This window comes from Micromys minutus (assembly GCF_963924665.1).
Source record: "Micromys minutus genome assembly, chromosome: 14".
NCBI classification, from domain to species: domain Eukaryota; kingdom Metazoa; phylum Chordata; class Mammalia; order Rodentia; family Muridae; genus Micromys; species Micromys minutus.
The window spans coordinates 9,875,061-9,893,607 of record NC_137983.1 but is presented as its reverse complement, the minus strand read 5'-3'; the positions used below and the strand labels follow the sequence as shown (position 1 = coordinate 9,893,607).

General features: G+C 39.2%; 1 protein-coding gene across 1 annotated transcript in view; it reads left to right on the top strand.

Moving 5' to 3' along the window:
* LOC308429695 (putative ATP-dependent RNA helicase DDX60) overlaps positions 1-18,547 on the top strand; it is a gene marked incomplete at its 5' end in the record, with an annotated part of 86,831 nt that overhangs the window by 41,087 nt on the left and 27,197 nt on the right. The window contains 8 exons of the mRNA XM_080928608.1: positions 3,165-3,280; positions 4,495-4,637; positions 4,756-4,865; positions 7,763-7,867; positions 8,367-8,495; positions 9,891-10,015; positions 13,216-13,374; positions 16,875-17,022. Of these exons, the coding sequence (XP_080784734.1) occupies positions 3,165-3,280; positions 4,495-4,637; positions 4,756-4,865; positions 7,763-7,867; positions 8,367-8,495; positions 9,891-10,015; positions 13,216-13,374; positions 16,875-17,022 (1,035 nt within the window). The remainder of the gene's footprint in view (positions 1-3,164; positions 3,281-4,494; positions 4,638-4,755; positions 4,866-7,762; positions 7,868-8,366; positions 8,496-9,890; positions 10,016-13,215; positions 13,375-16,874; positions 17,023-18,547) is intronic.

Sequence of the window (18,547 nt, the reverse complement as noted above, 5' to 3'; positions counted from 1 at the left end):
CATAGAGACTTAAGGTATCACAGAAAAATAGATTCCTTTACTCCTGGGTTTTAAACTGAAAAGAAAAAAGAAGACTGTGTTTAGCTTATCTTTACTTTGTTTCAATGATGATGATGAGGAGGACAATGATAATCTGTAGTCTTACAGATTAAGTTCAGGTCTTGGAAGGAGTCCACTACTGATCCAAATTCCCATCCTTCTCCATATTATAAACTTGAAAATAGCAAACAAATTTTTATTTATTCTATACCAACTTGTTATGTTTACTTTTAATTAACTTGTATATTTTATATCCTGGGGATTTTGGATAGTCTTATTTAAATAATACAAGGCCATACATACATGTAGGTAAAACACTCATACAAATAACAATGAAAACATTAAAGTTACAAGGCAATCTAGAATACCTCGGTTTAGCTTGGATTCCAAACTCTGAAATGCTATAACACCGAACACATAAGGGAAGCCACTAAAGGATTGAAGGTTGTCATCTATTCTGCCAGAGTCAGGTAAAATGGTTAAATATTGCAAAGCCCAAAGTGAATATTTAGCAGAGTGGTATGCCATTTAACCAAGACAAAGTCAGATAGGCAGAACAAAATATGCATATATACAACTCTCTACACACATCTGTAAACCTTCCTGGTTGATATCTTTCAGGTGTCAACTGTAACTTGCTTGTTTGAGATCATGTCCAAGAATCTTCAATGTATCTTATTTAATTTGGCCCTGCATTCATTTATTCAGTCTCTTTTGAGAAATGCCTCCCTAGAGCCAGGCATGGTGTGAATGCTAGAATAATGCAGATTGGAAGACACCAGTGAAATGAGAAAGCTTAGATAAGGCAGAAACCCCACAAATGTTTATAAATTGACATTAGTGCTTACAGTGATGGCCAACGGAATGGATGCAAACTAGTGACACCAAGATGAGCTTTACAGGTAAAGAGGCTGTGGTTATTTTTTGTTGGTTTTTAATTTTATTTGTGAAAATATTTAATCAGGAGACACATATGAAAGCTCTGGGGCAGGAAGTATGTGCTGAGGAACAGAGAAATGGCTGATGTGTAACGGTCTCAGTGAGACTGGGGATGGGTGACTTCGGATGCAGTTGGAATGGCAGCGGTGGACCAACTGTGCCAAGCATTATGAATCCTACTAAATACTTAAATTTGTTCCACCATGATGGGAACCCACTGGCTAGTGACATGACTAGATACAGTTTACCTTTGAAGCGTATCATCTTGTCTATGAGATCATGAATGTAGGAGTCCGGCTAGGGCAGTGATCACAAAGGTGCTGAATCATAACTGAGATGCAGTGGGGCTTGATTGGCGGCAGACATGGCAAGGAATACATAGGCCTGAAAGAAAGCAGTGAAAGAAAAATAAAAGGAGTCACAGGTAAATGGTTTAACATATTAAGAAAAATTTAAATGCCAAAATGCCCTACATCTGGGATTTTTTCAATAGTTATTTAAGCTTTCACGGTCCGTTAAAGGTCATAGGAAATGCCCATGGCCAGTTTAAGATTATAAGTGTTATTATCATTTGCCATTCTTAAAACTGAACACCAATATAGCCCTAAGATCAACAATAGACAAACAGGACCTCATAATATTGCAAAGCATCTGTAGGGCAAAAGAACACTGTCAGTAGAACAACAAACAGATTCGGAAAAGATCTTTACCAATCAATCCTACATCTGATAGAGGGCTAATATCTAATATATACAAAGAACTCAAGAAGTTAGACTGCAGAGAATCAAAGGATCCTATTAAAAATAGGGTACGGAGCTAAACAAAAAAATCTCAACTGAGGAATATCAAATGGCTGAGGATCACCTGAAGAAATGTTCAATATCCTTAGTCATCTATAAAATGCAAATCAAAACAACCCTGAGATTTCACCTCACACCAGTCAGAATGGCCAAGATCCAAAACTCAGGTGAGAGCAGATGCTGGCAAGGATGTAGAGAAAGAGGAACACTCTTCTATTGTTGGTGAGATTGCAAGCTGGTACAACCATTCTGGAAATCAGTCTGGCAGTTCCTCAGAAAATTGTACATAGTACTACTTGAGGACCTAGCTGTACCACTCCTGGGCATATACCCAAAACATGCTATAACATACAACAAGGGCACTCACTCCATTATATTTGTAGCAGCCTTATTTGTCATAGCCAGAAGCTGGAAAGAAACAAGATCTCCTTCAACAGAGAAATTGATACAGAAAATCTGGTACATTTATGCAATGGAGTACTACTCAGCCAATAAAAATGACTTCATGAAATTCTTAGGCAAATGGATGAAACTAGAAAATAATCATCTCAAGTGAGGTAATCCAATCACAAAATAACACACATGGTATGCACTCACTGATAAGTGGACATTAGCCCAAAAGCTCAGAATACCCAAGATATGATTCACAGACCACATGAAGCTCAAGAAGAAAGAAGACCAAAGTGTTTATTGCCTCAGTCCTTCTTAGAATACTCACAATAGGAAATACAGAGACAAAGTATGGAGCAGAGACTGAAGGAAAGGCCTTCTAGAGACTGCCCTACCTGGGCATCCATCCCATATGCAGTCACCAAAGCTAGACAACATTTTGGATGCCAAGAAGTGCATGCTGACAACAGCCTGATATAGCTGTCTCCTGAGAGGCTCTGCCAGAGCCTGACAAATACAGAGGCAGATGCTCACACCCAACCATTGATTTGAGAATGGGGTTCCCAGTGGAGGAGTTAGAGAATGGACTGAAGGAGCTGAAGGGATTTGCAATCCATGGGAAGATCAATATCAACCAACCAGACCCCCCAGGGCTCCAAGGGACTAAACCACTACCCAAAGAGTACACATGGAGGAACCCATGCCTCCAGCCTCATATGTAGGAAAGGAAAGCCTTGTTGGGCATCAATGGGAGGAGAGGCCCGTGGTCCTGTGGAGGCTCAATACCCTAGTGTAGGGGAATCCTAGGGCGGGAAGGAGGGAGGGAATGGGTAGGTGCATAGAAGCCAGAGAGAGGGATAGGATAGGGGATTTCTGGAGGGGAAACAAGGAAAGAGGATAACATTTAAAATGTAAATAAAAAATATCCAATAAAAGAAAATAAATAAATAATAAAAACATTAACTCATCAATTGAAAAGATTCTTTTCTTTTATAGGTCCATTGTCTTGGTGGAGAAATTGGAGCAGAAATATGGGAGCATCTCCTTGTCATGATCCGATGTCCCTTTTTGGCCCTTTCAGCTACCATTAGCAACCCTCAGCATCTTACTGAGTATGAATTTGGTTCCATTGTGGATATGTTTTCAAAGTTTAAATTTCTTACATTCTTTATAGGTTTTAGAGTCACCAAAATTTCTGGTTACCTTATAGCAATTCCTGAATCTTCAAGTTCCTTCTTTCTGACACTTGAAACTTCAAGTTTAATTCTTCCTGACAAATCTTAGCTACTCTGGATATTCACAACGAAATATCTACAATCTCTTGGGTCAGATCTGCAGTTGAATATCATGCAGTATCATGCCATAGCTCAAAAGCAAACACAATAGTTGTGTACTCCCTTTCCCCTCCCCCCTTTACTAGGCAACAAAAATCAAGCTGATAGAATGATACATTCAGCCATAGATGCCAGTATGTTGATTTTGTTAATATATTCAGGAAGAGAGCAAAGCTTTGTTAGTTGAGATCCATACATTTGCTGGTCATTGGAATGTCTTGAATGTTGACTACTGATAGCAACAGATCCTATAGCACCCCCCACGGATCACATTCCTTCCTAAGTAGTTTGGATATAGTCATTTATCTTAAATATTATCAGTATTTGTATTTGAGGCACTTGTATTTTCATTGTCATCTTTAGATAATGGTACTTTGGCTCTTTTAAACATGAAAAGCAAGGCCCAGAAATAGTAAAGATTCATGCAGGATTCAGAGTTAATGGTAAGGCAACTAGAATTTTATTTCAGGTTCTGTGGATCTAGAAGTAATTTCCTTATATACAAATTTTAAGACAGACACATTTTTCTTTTCTATTTACTTAAATAACAACACATTTAATTATCGAATTTCATGAAACATGTCTATTTTCTGCTTAAATAACATATGCATTAATTTTGTGTTGATGTGACTGAAAATTACCTTCAGAGAGTTATACCTTAGATTTATGGTTTTAGAAAGATTTCAAGGCCTCTTAGTGGGGAAGGCAGGGAGGGGAGGACCCATCCATGGAATTGAGAGCTTGTTCACATGACAACAGTCAAGAAGCAGAGAGCGGTAGGTAAGAAACAGTGGCAAGCGTAAACTTTGGGATGATTAATATTGATCGTTACCTACGAAGTTCCCTTGCTAGTAACCAGCCTGTGCTATGCTCTTGCCACTTTTTAATGGCTCCACAGAGTTCAAAATAATACCAAGGACTATGCACTCAACACGTGAATCGTCGCGGAGATTGCCGATTAAAATCATAAGTGATGTCCGTTTTCCTTTAAGGTGGCTGCAGTCAGTAAAGCGGTACTGGAAACAAGTAGACAGTCCCATGGAAAAAAGACCTGCTTCCAGAAGAACTGCTGCCGCCCGGGGCAGCTATCACAAAGACGAAGCGCAAGCCAGACAGTCATACAAAGTTAGACTTGGTACGTGTGCTCCGTGTACGTGTGCCACGGTGTTTCTGTTTGGTTTCGTTACTTGTTTTAAAATTCACCGACTCACTCCGTTTCTGATTATGCGGACAACCTTGCTCTCCCCTTCTAGTGCTCTACGGAGAGAGGTACAATGACCTAGAGAAGTATTTGTGTTCTGTGAGACAGGGCGATGTGTGCTTTGATCATTTTCATCCATGCGCTTCACTAACCACAGATCACGTAAGTAACAGCTCTGCCACAGCTCTTCCAAGTAACAGCACTGTCTGGCTTATAACCAAGAATGCAACGCTGTGCAGAATGTAGCTGGAGAGCAGCCTGATGCTATGACACAGAGCAAACACTACCACTTGGGTTTTCATAGGAGGGGCAATGTTCTAGTTTCCTTAATTTCCCAATGTTACGGTACCAGGATCATCAAAGCGTAAAACGTACTAAATATTTTGACTGGATGATCACGTTATTTGGGAATGTTATTTCTGACATTTTCCATTCGCCCTCTTTGTTAAGCACCTATCTCTGCATGTCTCTCTTAACTAGATCACTTCAGAACCACTAATGAAGTGTCAAGGACAGGCTTTAACATCTCCTCTCCGTGTACCTTTGTGTGGCTATGGCTCATGCATGAGAACATGACTAATGCATATGACCTTAAGCCAGGAGCACATGCTTTTAGTCTCCATTACCATGAAGTTATAACTCTTTGGTAGGGACTCTGCAGAACAGAGACCTTGAAACAATGCAACCTGGGCCACTGAGTGGTAAGAGGGGGATGATTCCTGAACTATTTCCTGCATATTCCTCTCTTTCTTTCTCCTTCCACTCTTTTGAAAGGTTCATTTAAACTCCCATTGGCCCTCAAAATGACAGTCACTCCTTTCTCTTCCTTCAAAGACCTGAAAACTGAAGTGTATTCAAGATTCTGATGCTATATTATGGCTTGTTAATTAGGATTCGAGTCTTTAAAAGGCTTTATTGAACTTCTTCAAAAAGGTTAACTATACAGCGCTTAATGACCAATGTCTTCCAGGACCTTGTCCTGCATTGCATGTACTGAATGTGTTTTGCTTGGAGGCCTTCATATTATACCTCGTTGGTTTCAAATGCCAATGTTAGTGCCTTGACCTTGATGCTTCTTCTGAAGATCTTATGATGTGAGGCCTTATTTATAACCCTTCTGTGGCTTCCTCGCTGGTTCTGTGACTTTTCCGTAGCACTTTGTGTCTATGTGCCAACAAAGTCCGACCACCCCTGAACCTCCACACATGCGTCTTTGAGTGTTCAGAAATAACCACTTGAGGGTGAGTTCCGCGTGCTTATGGTTCCTAATGCACTGTCGTGCGAATACCATTGCTGACTGGCTCTTTTACAAAGAGGATAGCTGATTGAAATTGTGTATTAAGACAATTTCACCCGTTTTCTTTCTTTTAAACATCACAACAGTAGTATGATGGAGGTCTTACTACAGTTTTTATGTCATAAGTAATCGAAGTGAGACATAGATGGCAAACTCACTATTTTAGCACTGAATAAATGGTGCAGACCAGACACCGTCTGAGACCCACTGATTGACTCCATGTTGATCTGAAAGATTTGTCTGCCACCTATATAAATGAGTCAGCACCATGTGACAGTATTTGGCTGTATGTTGCAATGACTTCCTAAAGCAATGAAATGAATCGAAATATGGGATTTTCTTGAATAAAGAAATCCTTTTATTTCCTTCCTGTTTTTCTTTCTTTCCCCTTTTCCCTTCCTGATACCTCCTGCCCCCATCGCACTCCCTTTCTGATATCTACAGAATGTCAGACATTTAGCATAAGTACTTTAAAAATGACTTGTTTTGTGTGAAGTGATCAAGGCAGGTTATCTTTAAACAGCCTCAAGGATACTGGGTCTGTGCTTGATCCTAGGGCCTTCCCTCTCCTCTCCGTCGCTATTAATGGAGTAGCTGGAAAGCAGAAGAGTAGCTACAGTGTGCTCTGACCCTACGTGACTTCAGAAAAGGTCATGCTGTTGTATGAGTCTTAAGACTCTTAGAACTGGTAAAAGCTAGGCTCGGGTATTGCTCAATGAATTTTGAGAACAGCCTGTATGGCCTGTGCTTATATAGGCTGCTTCCTAAAGAAGAGTAGAAATGACTGGAACTTCCAAATGACTAAATAATTTTAAACGTTGGTTAGGATACTTAGACTAAATGAAAGAGCCGAGTGGTTTAAGAATGCCCCCAAACTGGACCAACTTTTGCAACACATAAAAAGTAGAGTCATCTGAGTAGCTGTTTCCTTTATGGCTATATCAGAGAACCAATTCCCAAAGGCAGTCACGGGAGAGGACAAACAAACTGGCCTTAACCCAACAGAAGCAAGGGATCACCAGTGAGGGACGGCCCTCAACCATATATGTCTTGTTTCTGGCAAACCGCAGCCTTGTTTGACCTTTGCCATCAATGATCACGCTGTCCAGGGCCAGCTGCTGCTGTCTGGAGAGCTGTCAGCTCAGGGAACACTTGAGAGAATTGCTATCTCCTGCTCAGTGTGACTTGATTGTTAATGTGGCCCGTGGGAGTAGGGACACTTGGATTTGCAAAATAGTGTGTACCACTGACTCAATGTTGCTTCTCCTCCTTCTCTGTCTGCAGTGGCTCAGGGCTTAGCAGTTTGCCACTTTGTAGTGGGAAACAACTAGATTGAATTCCATCTTGAGCCACAGACTTGGTCCTTGAAAGTTATGAAGTATGAACTTATTAATTGATAAACATTGATGAATCATGCAATCAGTGGTATACCAGGCATTTGGCTAAGACTCATATCTCTTACCTAATTTGTTTTGCACAACAAATTAATGACACAGACAGAACTAATTATCTTATTTTTAGAAACGAGGAAACTGAGCATGTTGAAAAGGGTCAGAGACTTAAGAAATCCCAAGCCTGTGACTCAAACAGAATCTCCCTCACATACACATAATTTAAGATAATTCTTTAAAAAAGGACAATATGTGCAATGCAAACTTCACCATTTTCTCACCTTTAATGTGCAAAGTAACTATTTCTAGTAAATGTTTTACCCTATAGATAAAATAAAATATTAATAAGTTTGACATTATTTTAATCGTAGATTGAAAAGTATGGGTTTCCTTCTGATCTTGCCTTTTCCCCCCGAGAAAGCATCCAGCTGTATGACACTATGTGCCAGGTCTGGAAGAGTTGGCCCCAGGCCCAGGTAAAGAATCTTCATGGACTCTGTGTGAAGGGGAGGGGGGATGAGATGCAAAGGAGAGACCGGGAAGGGGACAACATTTGACATGTAAATAAATAAAATAACCAATAATGAAATAAAAGACTAGCAAACATTTCCCAAAAGGAACTATCTTCTCATTTTAATGGGGTAAAAATGGTGTTTTATGTCAATGCCTGAAAATGTCCCCTCTGTCTCTGGACACTGCAGCATCTGGGTCTCCTTTCACACACTGGGCTCCCAGCCCTCAGGTTTCTCTCCTCTCCATCATTCTGTGTCCACAGCACTGTTTGCTTTTTGCTGAGGTCTGCTTGCTCTGCCTGCTTGCCTCTGAAGAGTTCCTATCTGGTTTTAAATACTAAAAGGTATAGGGAAGGATGAGACATCTAAACATCTCCAACCATACGAGCCTATCAAACTGTCAGTCACAAACATCAAGACATGTCTTTAGTTCATCTCGCATCATTTGTATGGTCTTTTCCAGGATCTATGTCCAGAGAACTTCGCTGAATTTAAGAATAAAATAGTCATTAAAAAGCTGGATGCTAGAAAATATGAAGAGAGCTTAAAGGAAGAATTTACAAATTGGATTAAAAATGGGAATGAGGAGGAGGTAATATCACACATTTTGGACACAGCATTCTGTATTATTTCCTTGAGTTGTATTGTTTAATTGGTAATACCATTTCTTTTCTTTCCAGTTTAACTTTTTTATCTCAAGCTTGACATGATGTGTAGTTCTGAGCTAGAACAAAAAAGAAAAAAAGAAAAAAAAAAAGAAATTTGACTTTTTATATTCTTCTATTCAGTGTCTCCTGAAACATAGGCAAGAGGCTACAGGTTCCTCATGGATTTGATGACAGTGGAAGGAGAACACAGAGTTCATGTTTGGAATTGTTGAGTTTGGGGGGTGGGGTGGGGAAACATAGAAGTGACTCAAGTAGCTAAAACGAAGTTTTTACTTCATGTGCTTTGTCAGTACGGCCAGTGTGTACGTGGGTGAGGGGTTATCCACAGGGCTGCGCCTTCCTGAAGAACACTGCCTTCTTCCTTCCCGCAGCAGCCAGCACGTGGCAGCTGCTCCCCAGTGAAGTGTCAGACTTTGGGTGCCCTTCCTCGTTCAGGCTGAAATCCGGAGGGCTGGATCTTGCGAGCTCCCCATCCCCACTCTCCCGGGGTATCCACAGGAGCTGTGAGTTCCTGCATTCAGTGTCCCTGTCATATCTAGCGACACTAGCTAGCAACAGTCCTTGGGGTTTTATTTCTTAAGGTTTGAGATTTATTTTAAATAGTAAGAACTAGTTAAGTACTCAAATCTTACTACATGCTCACACATTTATCCTGATTAAATTTATGGTCTTTTGTCATGAAAAATTGTGATTCCTGATTTCTACTTTTAGGAATAACCCTCCTAATTTTGAAACCCTTTAATACAGTCCTTGATGTGATTCAGAGCCCTAACTGTAAAATTATTTAATTGCTGCTTCATAACTGTAATTTTGCTATTGCTGTGAATTATAATGTAAATACCTGACCTGCAGACTGTCTAATACGGAACCCCAAAGGGGTCATGACCCAGAAGTTGAGAACCGCTGGTATGTGTTACGTTTTTATCATGTAATTTTCCACTCTCACTTTGTACCCTGATTTGTTTTTGTTTCATCCAGAGACATAATATAGTTAAGTTGCATTTCTTCCCCTTTGGTTATCTTGTCGCTCAAAAGTTCTTAGTCACGTTTGAGTCTTATTTCCTATGCAGCATAGGAAGGCTCCTCTTTCTTGCTGCCATGGAAACAGCACCAGAGACTGAGCCATCCTTTTTCTGCTGGGTCCACACCACCTCAGACAATTGCAGATGCTTGAACTGGTCCTTGCTGTGCTTACCATAGTCCTGTGGCATATTCCCATAGGGTTGTATTTTAGAGGATGACGGCTGGGAGAGTCAGAATGCCCATTCCTTTCGTTGCTCTGAAGAATTTAGTAGAAATGCTTGTGTTCGCTTTCACAGGCTAGGATGGTGCTGAAGAAACTGAGTCCTGATTGCCATGACTACGAAGGGCGGATGCTGGACTTTTTTCCATGTCTCGTTGAGAAGCTAAGGAAAATGCAGAAGTTGCCTGCACTATTCTTTCTGTAAGTTATTTAGTGCTGTGAGGTATTTTGTGTTATTGCTATGATCTGGTGGTCATTATTACTCTGGGTACTCATGCATTTATCAAGGTCTTATGACTTATTTAAAGTCATAACATTTTCTCATTCAACTCTTTGTTGTTCTGCTTCTGTTTGTTTGAGACAGAATTCTGATATGTGTCCCAGGCTGTCTTCTTGCCTTAGCCTCCTTTGTGCTGGGATCAAAGACAGGCATCTGCCATTATGCCCAGTTTTAGATATATTCTTAAAAATATTTTAGTGTCCTTTTAAATTTTTCTTCATTAGTTTTGATTTTTATTTTTGATTTTACTATAAACTATTATTATTATTATTATTATTATTATTATTATTATTATTATTATTATTTTAGGTCTTACTAGTAATTTTCAGTACAGATCTTGTTTTTTTTTCCCCACAGAACCAATTGAACATATCTATCCATATTGCCTTCCCACACAGAATCAAAATTTTAATGATATGCTATTATATATGTGTGTGTGTGTATGTATAATATATGTGTATTATACATATACACACACATACACACACATACACATATATCTTTTAAACTCATTGTGAATATCAACATGACTTAGAACCAGTGATATCTTGCCAAATTCAGGTTATACAGAATGGAATAGTTTAAAATTGGACATAGTAGTTTAATAGCCCCAACTTTCTGTACCTGAGTGAATATTTTGAGAGGTGCTGCATGTTGATACATGTTTAAGGTCATGCATTTCAGGGCTAGGTCTAAGCATACATTCTATTTTCCTTTAGCTATGTCATTGATTGATGACCACTTAATGGCTGTGTGAGCATACATAGGATTTTGTAAGACTAAAATCAGAAAGTCATGAACATATAATCCAGTGCTATAAAATATTAATTGCTAATGTGGAATTTCAAGGTCACTTTCAATAAACGTAGTTCAGAGAGACTTGGGAGGCACAGTTATTTCAAAGAGATGTGGATTTTAAAAATGGAGAGTCTCACTCTGATGAAAATGACTATATTTAACAAAGTAGGATAGATTCTTCCTCAGGAACTTGTACATCACATAGTCAGAGGTATGGACTAGAAGACATACTGTGTTATATACAGGCTGTATGTACTTATGGGCAGGCCCTTAATCTCTTTATATCCCAATTTCTTACCTGTAGTACCGGAACAACAGAGTTGGCATAATACTTGGTGTAATTATTGATGTATCAAATGATGTATTCCATTCACATCACTTAGAATTGTACCCGGGAACAGAGACTACACTATGTTTACTTCTCTTATTATTTTGTTACTTGTGTAGCCATTGAAAATCGATTGACAATTTTTGCAGTGACTGTGATTTCTTAGTTTCTACTAGATTAGTGTGGCTTATTCTACCTGTTATTTATTTGTTTATTTGTTTATTGATTGATTGATTGATTGATTGATTGGCTGACGCTGACTGGGAAACCTTGCACATACTAGAAAGCCATTTGACCACTGAGCAATTGCTTCAACCATCTTTTCTCTTTTTCTTTTTCTCTTTTTCTCTTCTTATAAGACCTGACCAAGTTACCCAGCCTGGTTTAAAACCCATTCTGTATGTTAAGCCAACCTTCAGTTGGTGATCCTCCTGCCTTATCCTCCCTAATAGCTAGACTTTTAGACAAACCTGTGGCAATAAGCCCAGTCTAAAGATGTTCAAAATACTGTTTTTTAAAAGTTTTACTTTTTAAAAGAAGATCTATTATCTCATGCTTTAAGTTTAAACTTTATTATAAAGTTTCTACCGGTTATTTTTTCAAATATATATAGCAATGTTTCCCAAGTAGGTACTTCAGAAACAGTATTTTGCTCCTAGCCAGAGTAGTGTAATGAAATGATTTTTCCTCAGCTTGCTTGTCATCTAAAGCTCTACATTTCAGATATTGTCAAAGTCATGTCAATGCAGGCTTATGGTGTCTTTGTTTTTAACTCTCTCTGAAGACAGATTTCCACCAGCTCTGCTTGTTGCTCAGGTCTGAGCAGTCTACATAATTAAGATCTAGAATAGGTCCATAGGCTGAGCCCCAGGGTGCCCAGAGGCTTGCAGCCTTCTAGTCTACACATTTACGTGTTCAAAGGTTATAAAGGCTAGGTCTAGGAGACCTTTTGTATTGAGCTGTGACCTCAGTGGCTTTCTGTTCTTTAGATCTTGTGACAGTGAGAAATTACTCCTCTTTCCACTTTGCCCAAAGAACAACTTTTTGGTTGCCTAAAAGTCTTTTATCTTCAGGAGGGCATATGGAAGCTTATGGGCAATTTTCTTTCTTTCCCATGTGCCTGGGTATGTCTGCCCTGTGAAGAGTTTCAGTGAGTTTATACTGCAGAGTCATGGGATTATGGACTTAAATTCCACTTCACTAGGAGTTAATTAGACGTTTGGGGATTAACCTAGAATTCAGAATAAAATGTATAAAGGTGGGCTTCCAAAGCCCAGAGGTATCTGTCACTGATGTGGTCTGGATAGGAAGTACTTTCTATCAGAATGTGTTTAGACAGTTGGTGCTAGCTGGGAGTGGTATGGAAGGTTGTGCAAAGTTTAGGAGATGCCACCTTACCCATGGACTGGGATGTCACCATTTGGACTTTCCAGATCAGAGCTACAGACCAAACAAAGGGCTGAAGATTAAATTTGGCCAGATCTGTAAGCCTGACTGAGTACTTTAGTTATTCAGCTCTTGCTGTGAAGAGATGCCATGACCAAGACAACTTGTAGAAAGAAGAGTTCTGTGAGACTCAGTGTTCCAAGGATTATAGTCCACGGTGGTGGTGAGCAGTGTGGCAGAAGGTAGATAGCCAACATGCTTTAGCAGTAGCCAAAAGATTATTTCCTTATCAGAAAGTAGGGTGCAGAGAGAGCACTCATTGGGAATGGCATGGGCTTCTAAAACCTGAAAACCTAATCCTAGTGGCATACTTCCTCCAGCAAGGCTATGCCTCCTAATCCTTCCTAAATAGGTTCACTGACTGCAGATAAAGTATTCATATACAGGAGCTGAAGGGGGCCATTCTCATTCAAACTGTTAACCAGTTTAAACACTTCCGTAATCGCTTCTTGCCAGACATTTGCTCTCAACCATGAGAAATGTAACACATTACCAGAACAGAGAGACTGAATCTTATGGTATTTTTAATACATGTTCATTTATTTCCAGATTTGAGTTACATAGTGTAGAAGAATGTGCTAAGGAAGCTTACCGATTCCTGGAGAAAAAATGGGAAGAGAAAAGATCTCCCGAAGTTTATAAAGAGGTTCATACTATGGCTAACAAACTTCGAAAAGTTAAAAAATCTCTGGAGAAACAAAAGATAATGTAAGTATTTTACTAAGCAAATTGGCCACATGTGGGTTTGTACAACCCAAATGTCGTAGTAGGAAGCACGCATTCCAAATGCTCTGTAATGAAGTTATAATTACTGCTTGGACTATTCTTGTTTTTACATTTCAGAGGGAGACTTGGGTGAAGACAAGTGACCAGTGTTATGCATTCCTTACCTTCATAGATCATTTAAGTTTATGATTGTTAGCAGGCCCAGATTCTGTCAGTCTTTGTGTATTGCAGAACTTGACAGGATCATCCCACTTTGCCCAAGCACTCTATCTTGATTCATGGTGGACTACTGCAGTGCGAGCCATAGAATGTATTTGGGACTGAATTACAATCCCAAGTTCATACTCAGAAGCGTACTGCTCTCGGTGTGTAGTTCTGTCAACTGGAGGACCCCAAACACAATAACAATGAGAACGATCGTGTTCGCTTTATGTTCCTCTCTGCCTTCTGTGATTGCAGAAGTTGAAAACGTGTCTCATATTTTTTCTTAGGTCTTTATCAACCCGAGAGTCTACAGGTTCACTCCTGTCCAACCTAACTGATATGTACTAATAAACTTTGAAATTGGCTAGATTACCATGTGTGCTGGGCACTCTTGCTGTTGCCCAGCGGATGGAGGCTAACTTCTACTGCTTGTCATCCAACACATTTCATTTCTGTTTTTACTTTTCACACTCGTTTTCTGTAACTTACATTTAGGATATTTATGGCTCTTTCCACTTCAATTATTTTTCCATCTTTTTCTTTGCATGAACACCACTAGCTGCTTCTCCAGTGCCTTCACCCCCGTTGCTCCAAAGTTTACACTCATATATTCATTATCTGTTCTTTGAATCTTGTGCTGATTCCTCAGCTTAGATTTATACTTTCTTACATGTCCTTTGTTTAGTTAGGAGACAAATTATGCTGTATTTTTAAAAGATATACACTGAGCATCCCTTATCTGAAAAATCCCAACTCCAAAATTCTTTAAAATATGTAACTCTGGGTGTTCATATGACACCCTGTGTGGAAAATTTTGCTTGATATAACTTTGTCTTATGTATACATTTATTTCAAATATATATAAAATCTGCCTTTAGGCTATATATATGAGGTAGTATAGACAAAACCTAAATAAAATTTATTGTTTAGACTTGAGTGCCATTCTAAGATATGTTGTTATTTATTGGTCAGTATTCCAAAAATCTAAAAACTGAAAATTGGTTTCTAAGCATTTTGGAGAGGGGACACTAAGTCTTTACCAGTTTCTCTAAATTCTGAACTTCTTTGCAACAAGAGGCATGCATTTATTTTCTTCTTTGCACCTCCATAGTCTATAAGGTGATTATTGTTTCAGGTATTTTTACTTTAAAACTATTTTTAAAAAATGATGATGATGATGATGATAATGATGGTGGTGTTGGTGGTGGTGGTTGGGTAATTTGTGCATTATTGTTGTATTCACATCATTCATTCTCATATTCATTCTCCTCCAGGTCATTTCTTGCTCTTTCTGTCTAAATTTTATGATCTCTTCCTTTTTAATTAGGTAAACACAAATACAAACACACACACACACACACACACACACACACACACACACACACACACACACACATGAATATATTCTACCAATTCTATTTAATATGGTTACATGAATACTACTTGGGTAATCTATCACAAGGGTGCTACTGAGCCTCTCTCTTTTCTCAGCAAATTGATTGCCCATAGTTCTTTTTCTAGGGGTGGGTCCTTAGGAGATTCTTCATTTATGCTTGTGCATTTGGGTGACTATATTGTTAAGATTTCATGGATGTAGATTCCCTGTTTTTTATAGAAGACACTGTCTGGCTGCAGATGTCCTGGTCCTCTGGCTTTCACAGTCTTTATGCCCTCATTTCCTCAGTGTTCCTTGAGTTTTAGGTGTAGGAGTTGTACTGTAGGTGTATCAAGTGGGGACATGCACCCCATGGTTAGTTTTTCTGTGATAGGCTCTGCCTACTGTAAAATGAAGCTTCTTTGGTGACGGCGAGAGCTATACTTATTGACATATGTAAGAATAAGAATTTCCGAGGTCGTTGGTGGTTCGTTATACTGGCTTACAAATTTTGCAGTGGTCATTTCTCCTCCATAACCAGTTATTTCATCAGCCACATGTCATTTGCTAGGTTTAAAGATCCAGCTATGAATCTCTCCAATACTGAGTATGTCCTTAAGACTAATGAGTTGTTAATTACTCCATAAAGGTAACTTCCACTGTTGCACCATTGTGGATATATTGCTATGCTACTGTTGTAGTTTGAGGGCTTTACAGCTGGGTAAGTCTCCTCATTGCTTTGTTACCTTGGCAGCTTCTGTAGCACCTTCAGATGCTGTGAAAGCTACTGCCTATGGAGTTCTAGGGGTATTTTTAAGTGAGGAGCTTGGATTCATTTTGAAGTTGAAACAAACTTTTTGAATCTCTGATTCAAATATTCCAAACTCTAGAGCATGCTAGAATTTACCGTGGATTCTTTTATGCATAATGCCTCTGCATGGTTTGCTGTTTTCTGAGCAGTGTGTTTTTTTAGAGGCAGTGAACTCCAAGGGGAATAGATGCAGGAAGTGTAAGATTTCTTGGTAAATGATCCTTTTCAGGATAGCTCTGCTTCAGGGATTCAGGAGCCTTGTGTCAGTGTGGCTTAGTGACCAGCAACTCGAGCTGTCAATATGAAAGATATTTGGTACCTTCAGCACTCTCATTGTAAGGAGGGTGGGTAGTCTGATTCAAACCCTATGCATTGGAAAGTAACTTTCTTATTCTTCTCTATATGCTTCCATTAGTATAATAGGAGGAGCCCCTAAACAAACATGCTTACCAAGAACTCACTCTTTTGGAGGAGTTTGTTGAGCTGGAATGATATTTTGGGCTATTTTCTTTTGTAGTTTTTTATTAACAGTTATTCTATTTAATCGTTTAAAATTAGAGTTAGACAGTAAACTATGTTTCTCTGTCAGTACTTTAGCAAATGTTCTGAAAACACAGGGCTGGGACCTTCAGTAGTTATGCTGGTTCCTGGTTAAATGCTAGCTAGATGTGGTGTATTCTGGATGTGTGATAAATACCACTCCATGGTAGAATATGAGCAACCTCATCCTGTTTTCAGAAATGTCTTATTTACATATTTAAGAGAAAAATATTGTGAAGGAAATGTACATGACCCTATCAAATGTAAACACCCCATGCATTCATGGGGCCTGGGGAATAGGATTACTTAAGAGTCTCAGTCACATTTATGGAGGTGTTTCCTAGGTTTGATTCCATCCTAGCACATGCTGAGAAGGGGTGTGTTCATAAGAAACTCATGAGAATCACCAGAGGCTGACAAGTAAGCGTATTAGGGGCAGGACACTGAGTGACAATAGTATGAATGCACGAAACAGCAGGAGTTAGTATACTTTGGGCTTTCTGTAGCGATTGGATGCAAATATTGATTTTCTAAAACTCTATTTTTATAAAGAGATGAAAGGGGTCAGATGTCTCTCAGAAGACTGGATCAAAGCATTATGTATGTAACCGAACACAATTACCTCGTGAAGAATCTGAAGAAGAATCTAGAGATTCCCAAGGACTGCACGTACGCTGATCAGAAGGCACTAGATGATGAGGTTGGTACCTAGAAAGCTCCCCTGCTCCTGGAGAGTAAGTTGGTCATCAGGAAAGCCTCTCCTCAACAGGCAGTGTTGGCCACATTTTGTGCAATCTTGACGTCTTTGTGAGCTGGAAATGTAGCAGGCAGACATATTGCTACATACAGCCTTCAAGGACTTTATAATCTACACTCAAGAAGGATAAGTATAAAATTTCCTGGTTGATTTTGTCTTGTTCACACAATCTTAGGTTCTAAACCGTGTCAATTTTTGCCTTATGTCATGTATAAAGGTCTGTTTATTGTAGTCAAAATTCTAGACTTCAGTGTCATATACCCTACTGAAAACCTGGATCCCTGTAGCACAATATATGTAGATACTGACAGCATTTCTTTCTTAAAATTAGAGTCTTTCTATATTTCAGCTAAAAATTTCACCAGAGTGTCACTAAGATATCTGAACTTGGTTTCCCCCATCATCTTTACACTTTCTGCTTTTTGAGATATTGTTTGTCAATGACATACTTGACAATACAACTAGTTTCAATAAAGCAATTACATGCACACAAATACACACACTTAAACATACTTTTACATGTGTTCATTGTGTCATGAACCTTTTTTACAGCTTCATAATTTGTTTGAATGATCAAGTACACACACCATTGTTTTAATTGATACTTGCCATTCTGTCTTATAAGGAGCTATATCATCAAAATAGCTTGGTACTAACCTTTTACTTTTAGAGACTTAAACTTCTCTCTGGGAATTGGGTGTATATATTTTAACACTGAACACAACTGGGTTTCTTTCCTAGGACATAGATTTTTTAAAAAATATTTATTTGCTTTACATCTTGCTCACAGCCTCTTTCCCCATCACCCCTCCCACAATCCTTTCCACTTCCCTCTTCTCTTGAGCGGGTGGATGACCCCACGGCTATCCCTTCACCTTGACATATTAAACATCTGGGAGCCTAGATTCATCCTGTACCACTGAGGCCAAACTAGGCAGCTCAGCTAGAAAAACAAATCTCATGTACAGGCAACAGCTTTGAGGTTATACTCCACTCCTTCTACATGTTCAGGACCCACATGAAGACCAACCTACATACCTGCTACATATTTGCACGGAGGCCTAGGTCTAGGCTATGTATGTTCTTTGGTTGGCGGTTCAGACTGTGAGAGCCCCAAGGGTCCAGGCTAGTTAACTCTGTTTGTTTTTCTTAGAGTTCATATCCCTTCCAGAGCCTGCAATCCTTTCGCCTAGTTTTTAATAAGAGTCCCCAAGTTCATGTGGAGAAAGAGGAACACTTCTCCACTGTTGGTGGGGTTGTAAATGGATACAACCACTCTGGAAATCAGTCTGGCGATTCCTCAGAAAATTGGACATAGTACTACCTGAAGACCCAGTTATTCTACTTCTGGGCATATACCCCAGAGACGCTCCAATACACAACAAAGACACATGCACCACAATGTTCATAGCAGCCTTATTTATAATAGCCAGAAACTGGAAAGAACCCAGATGTCCTTCAGTAGATG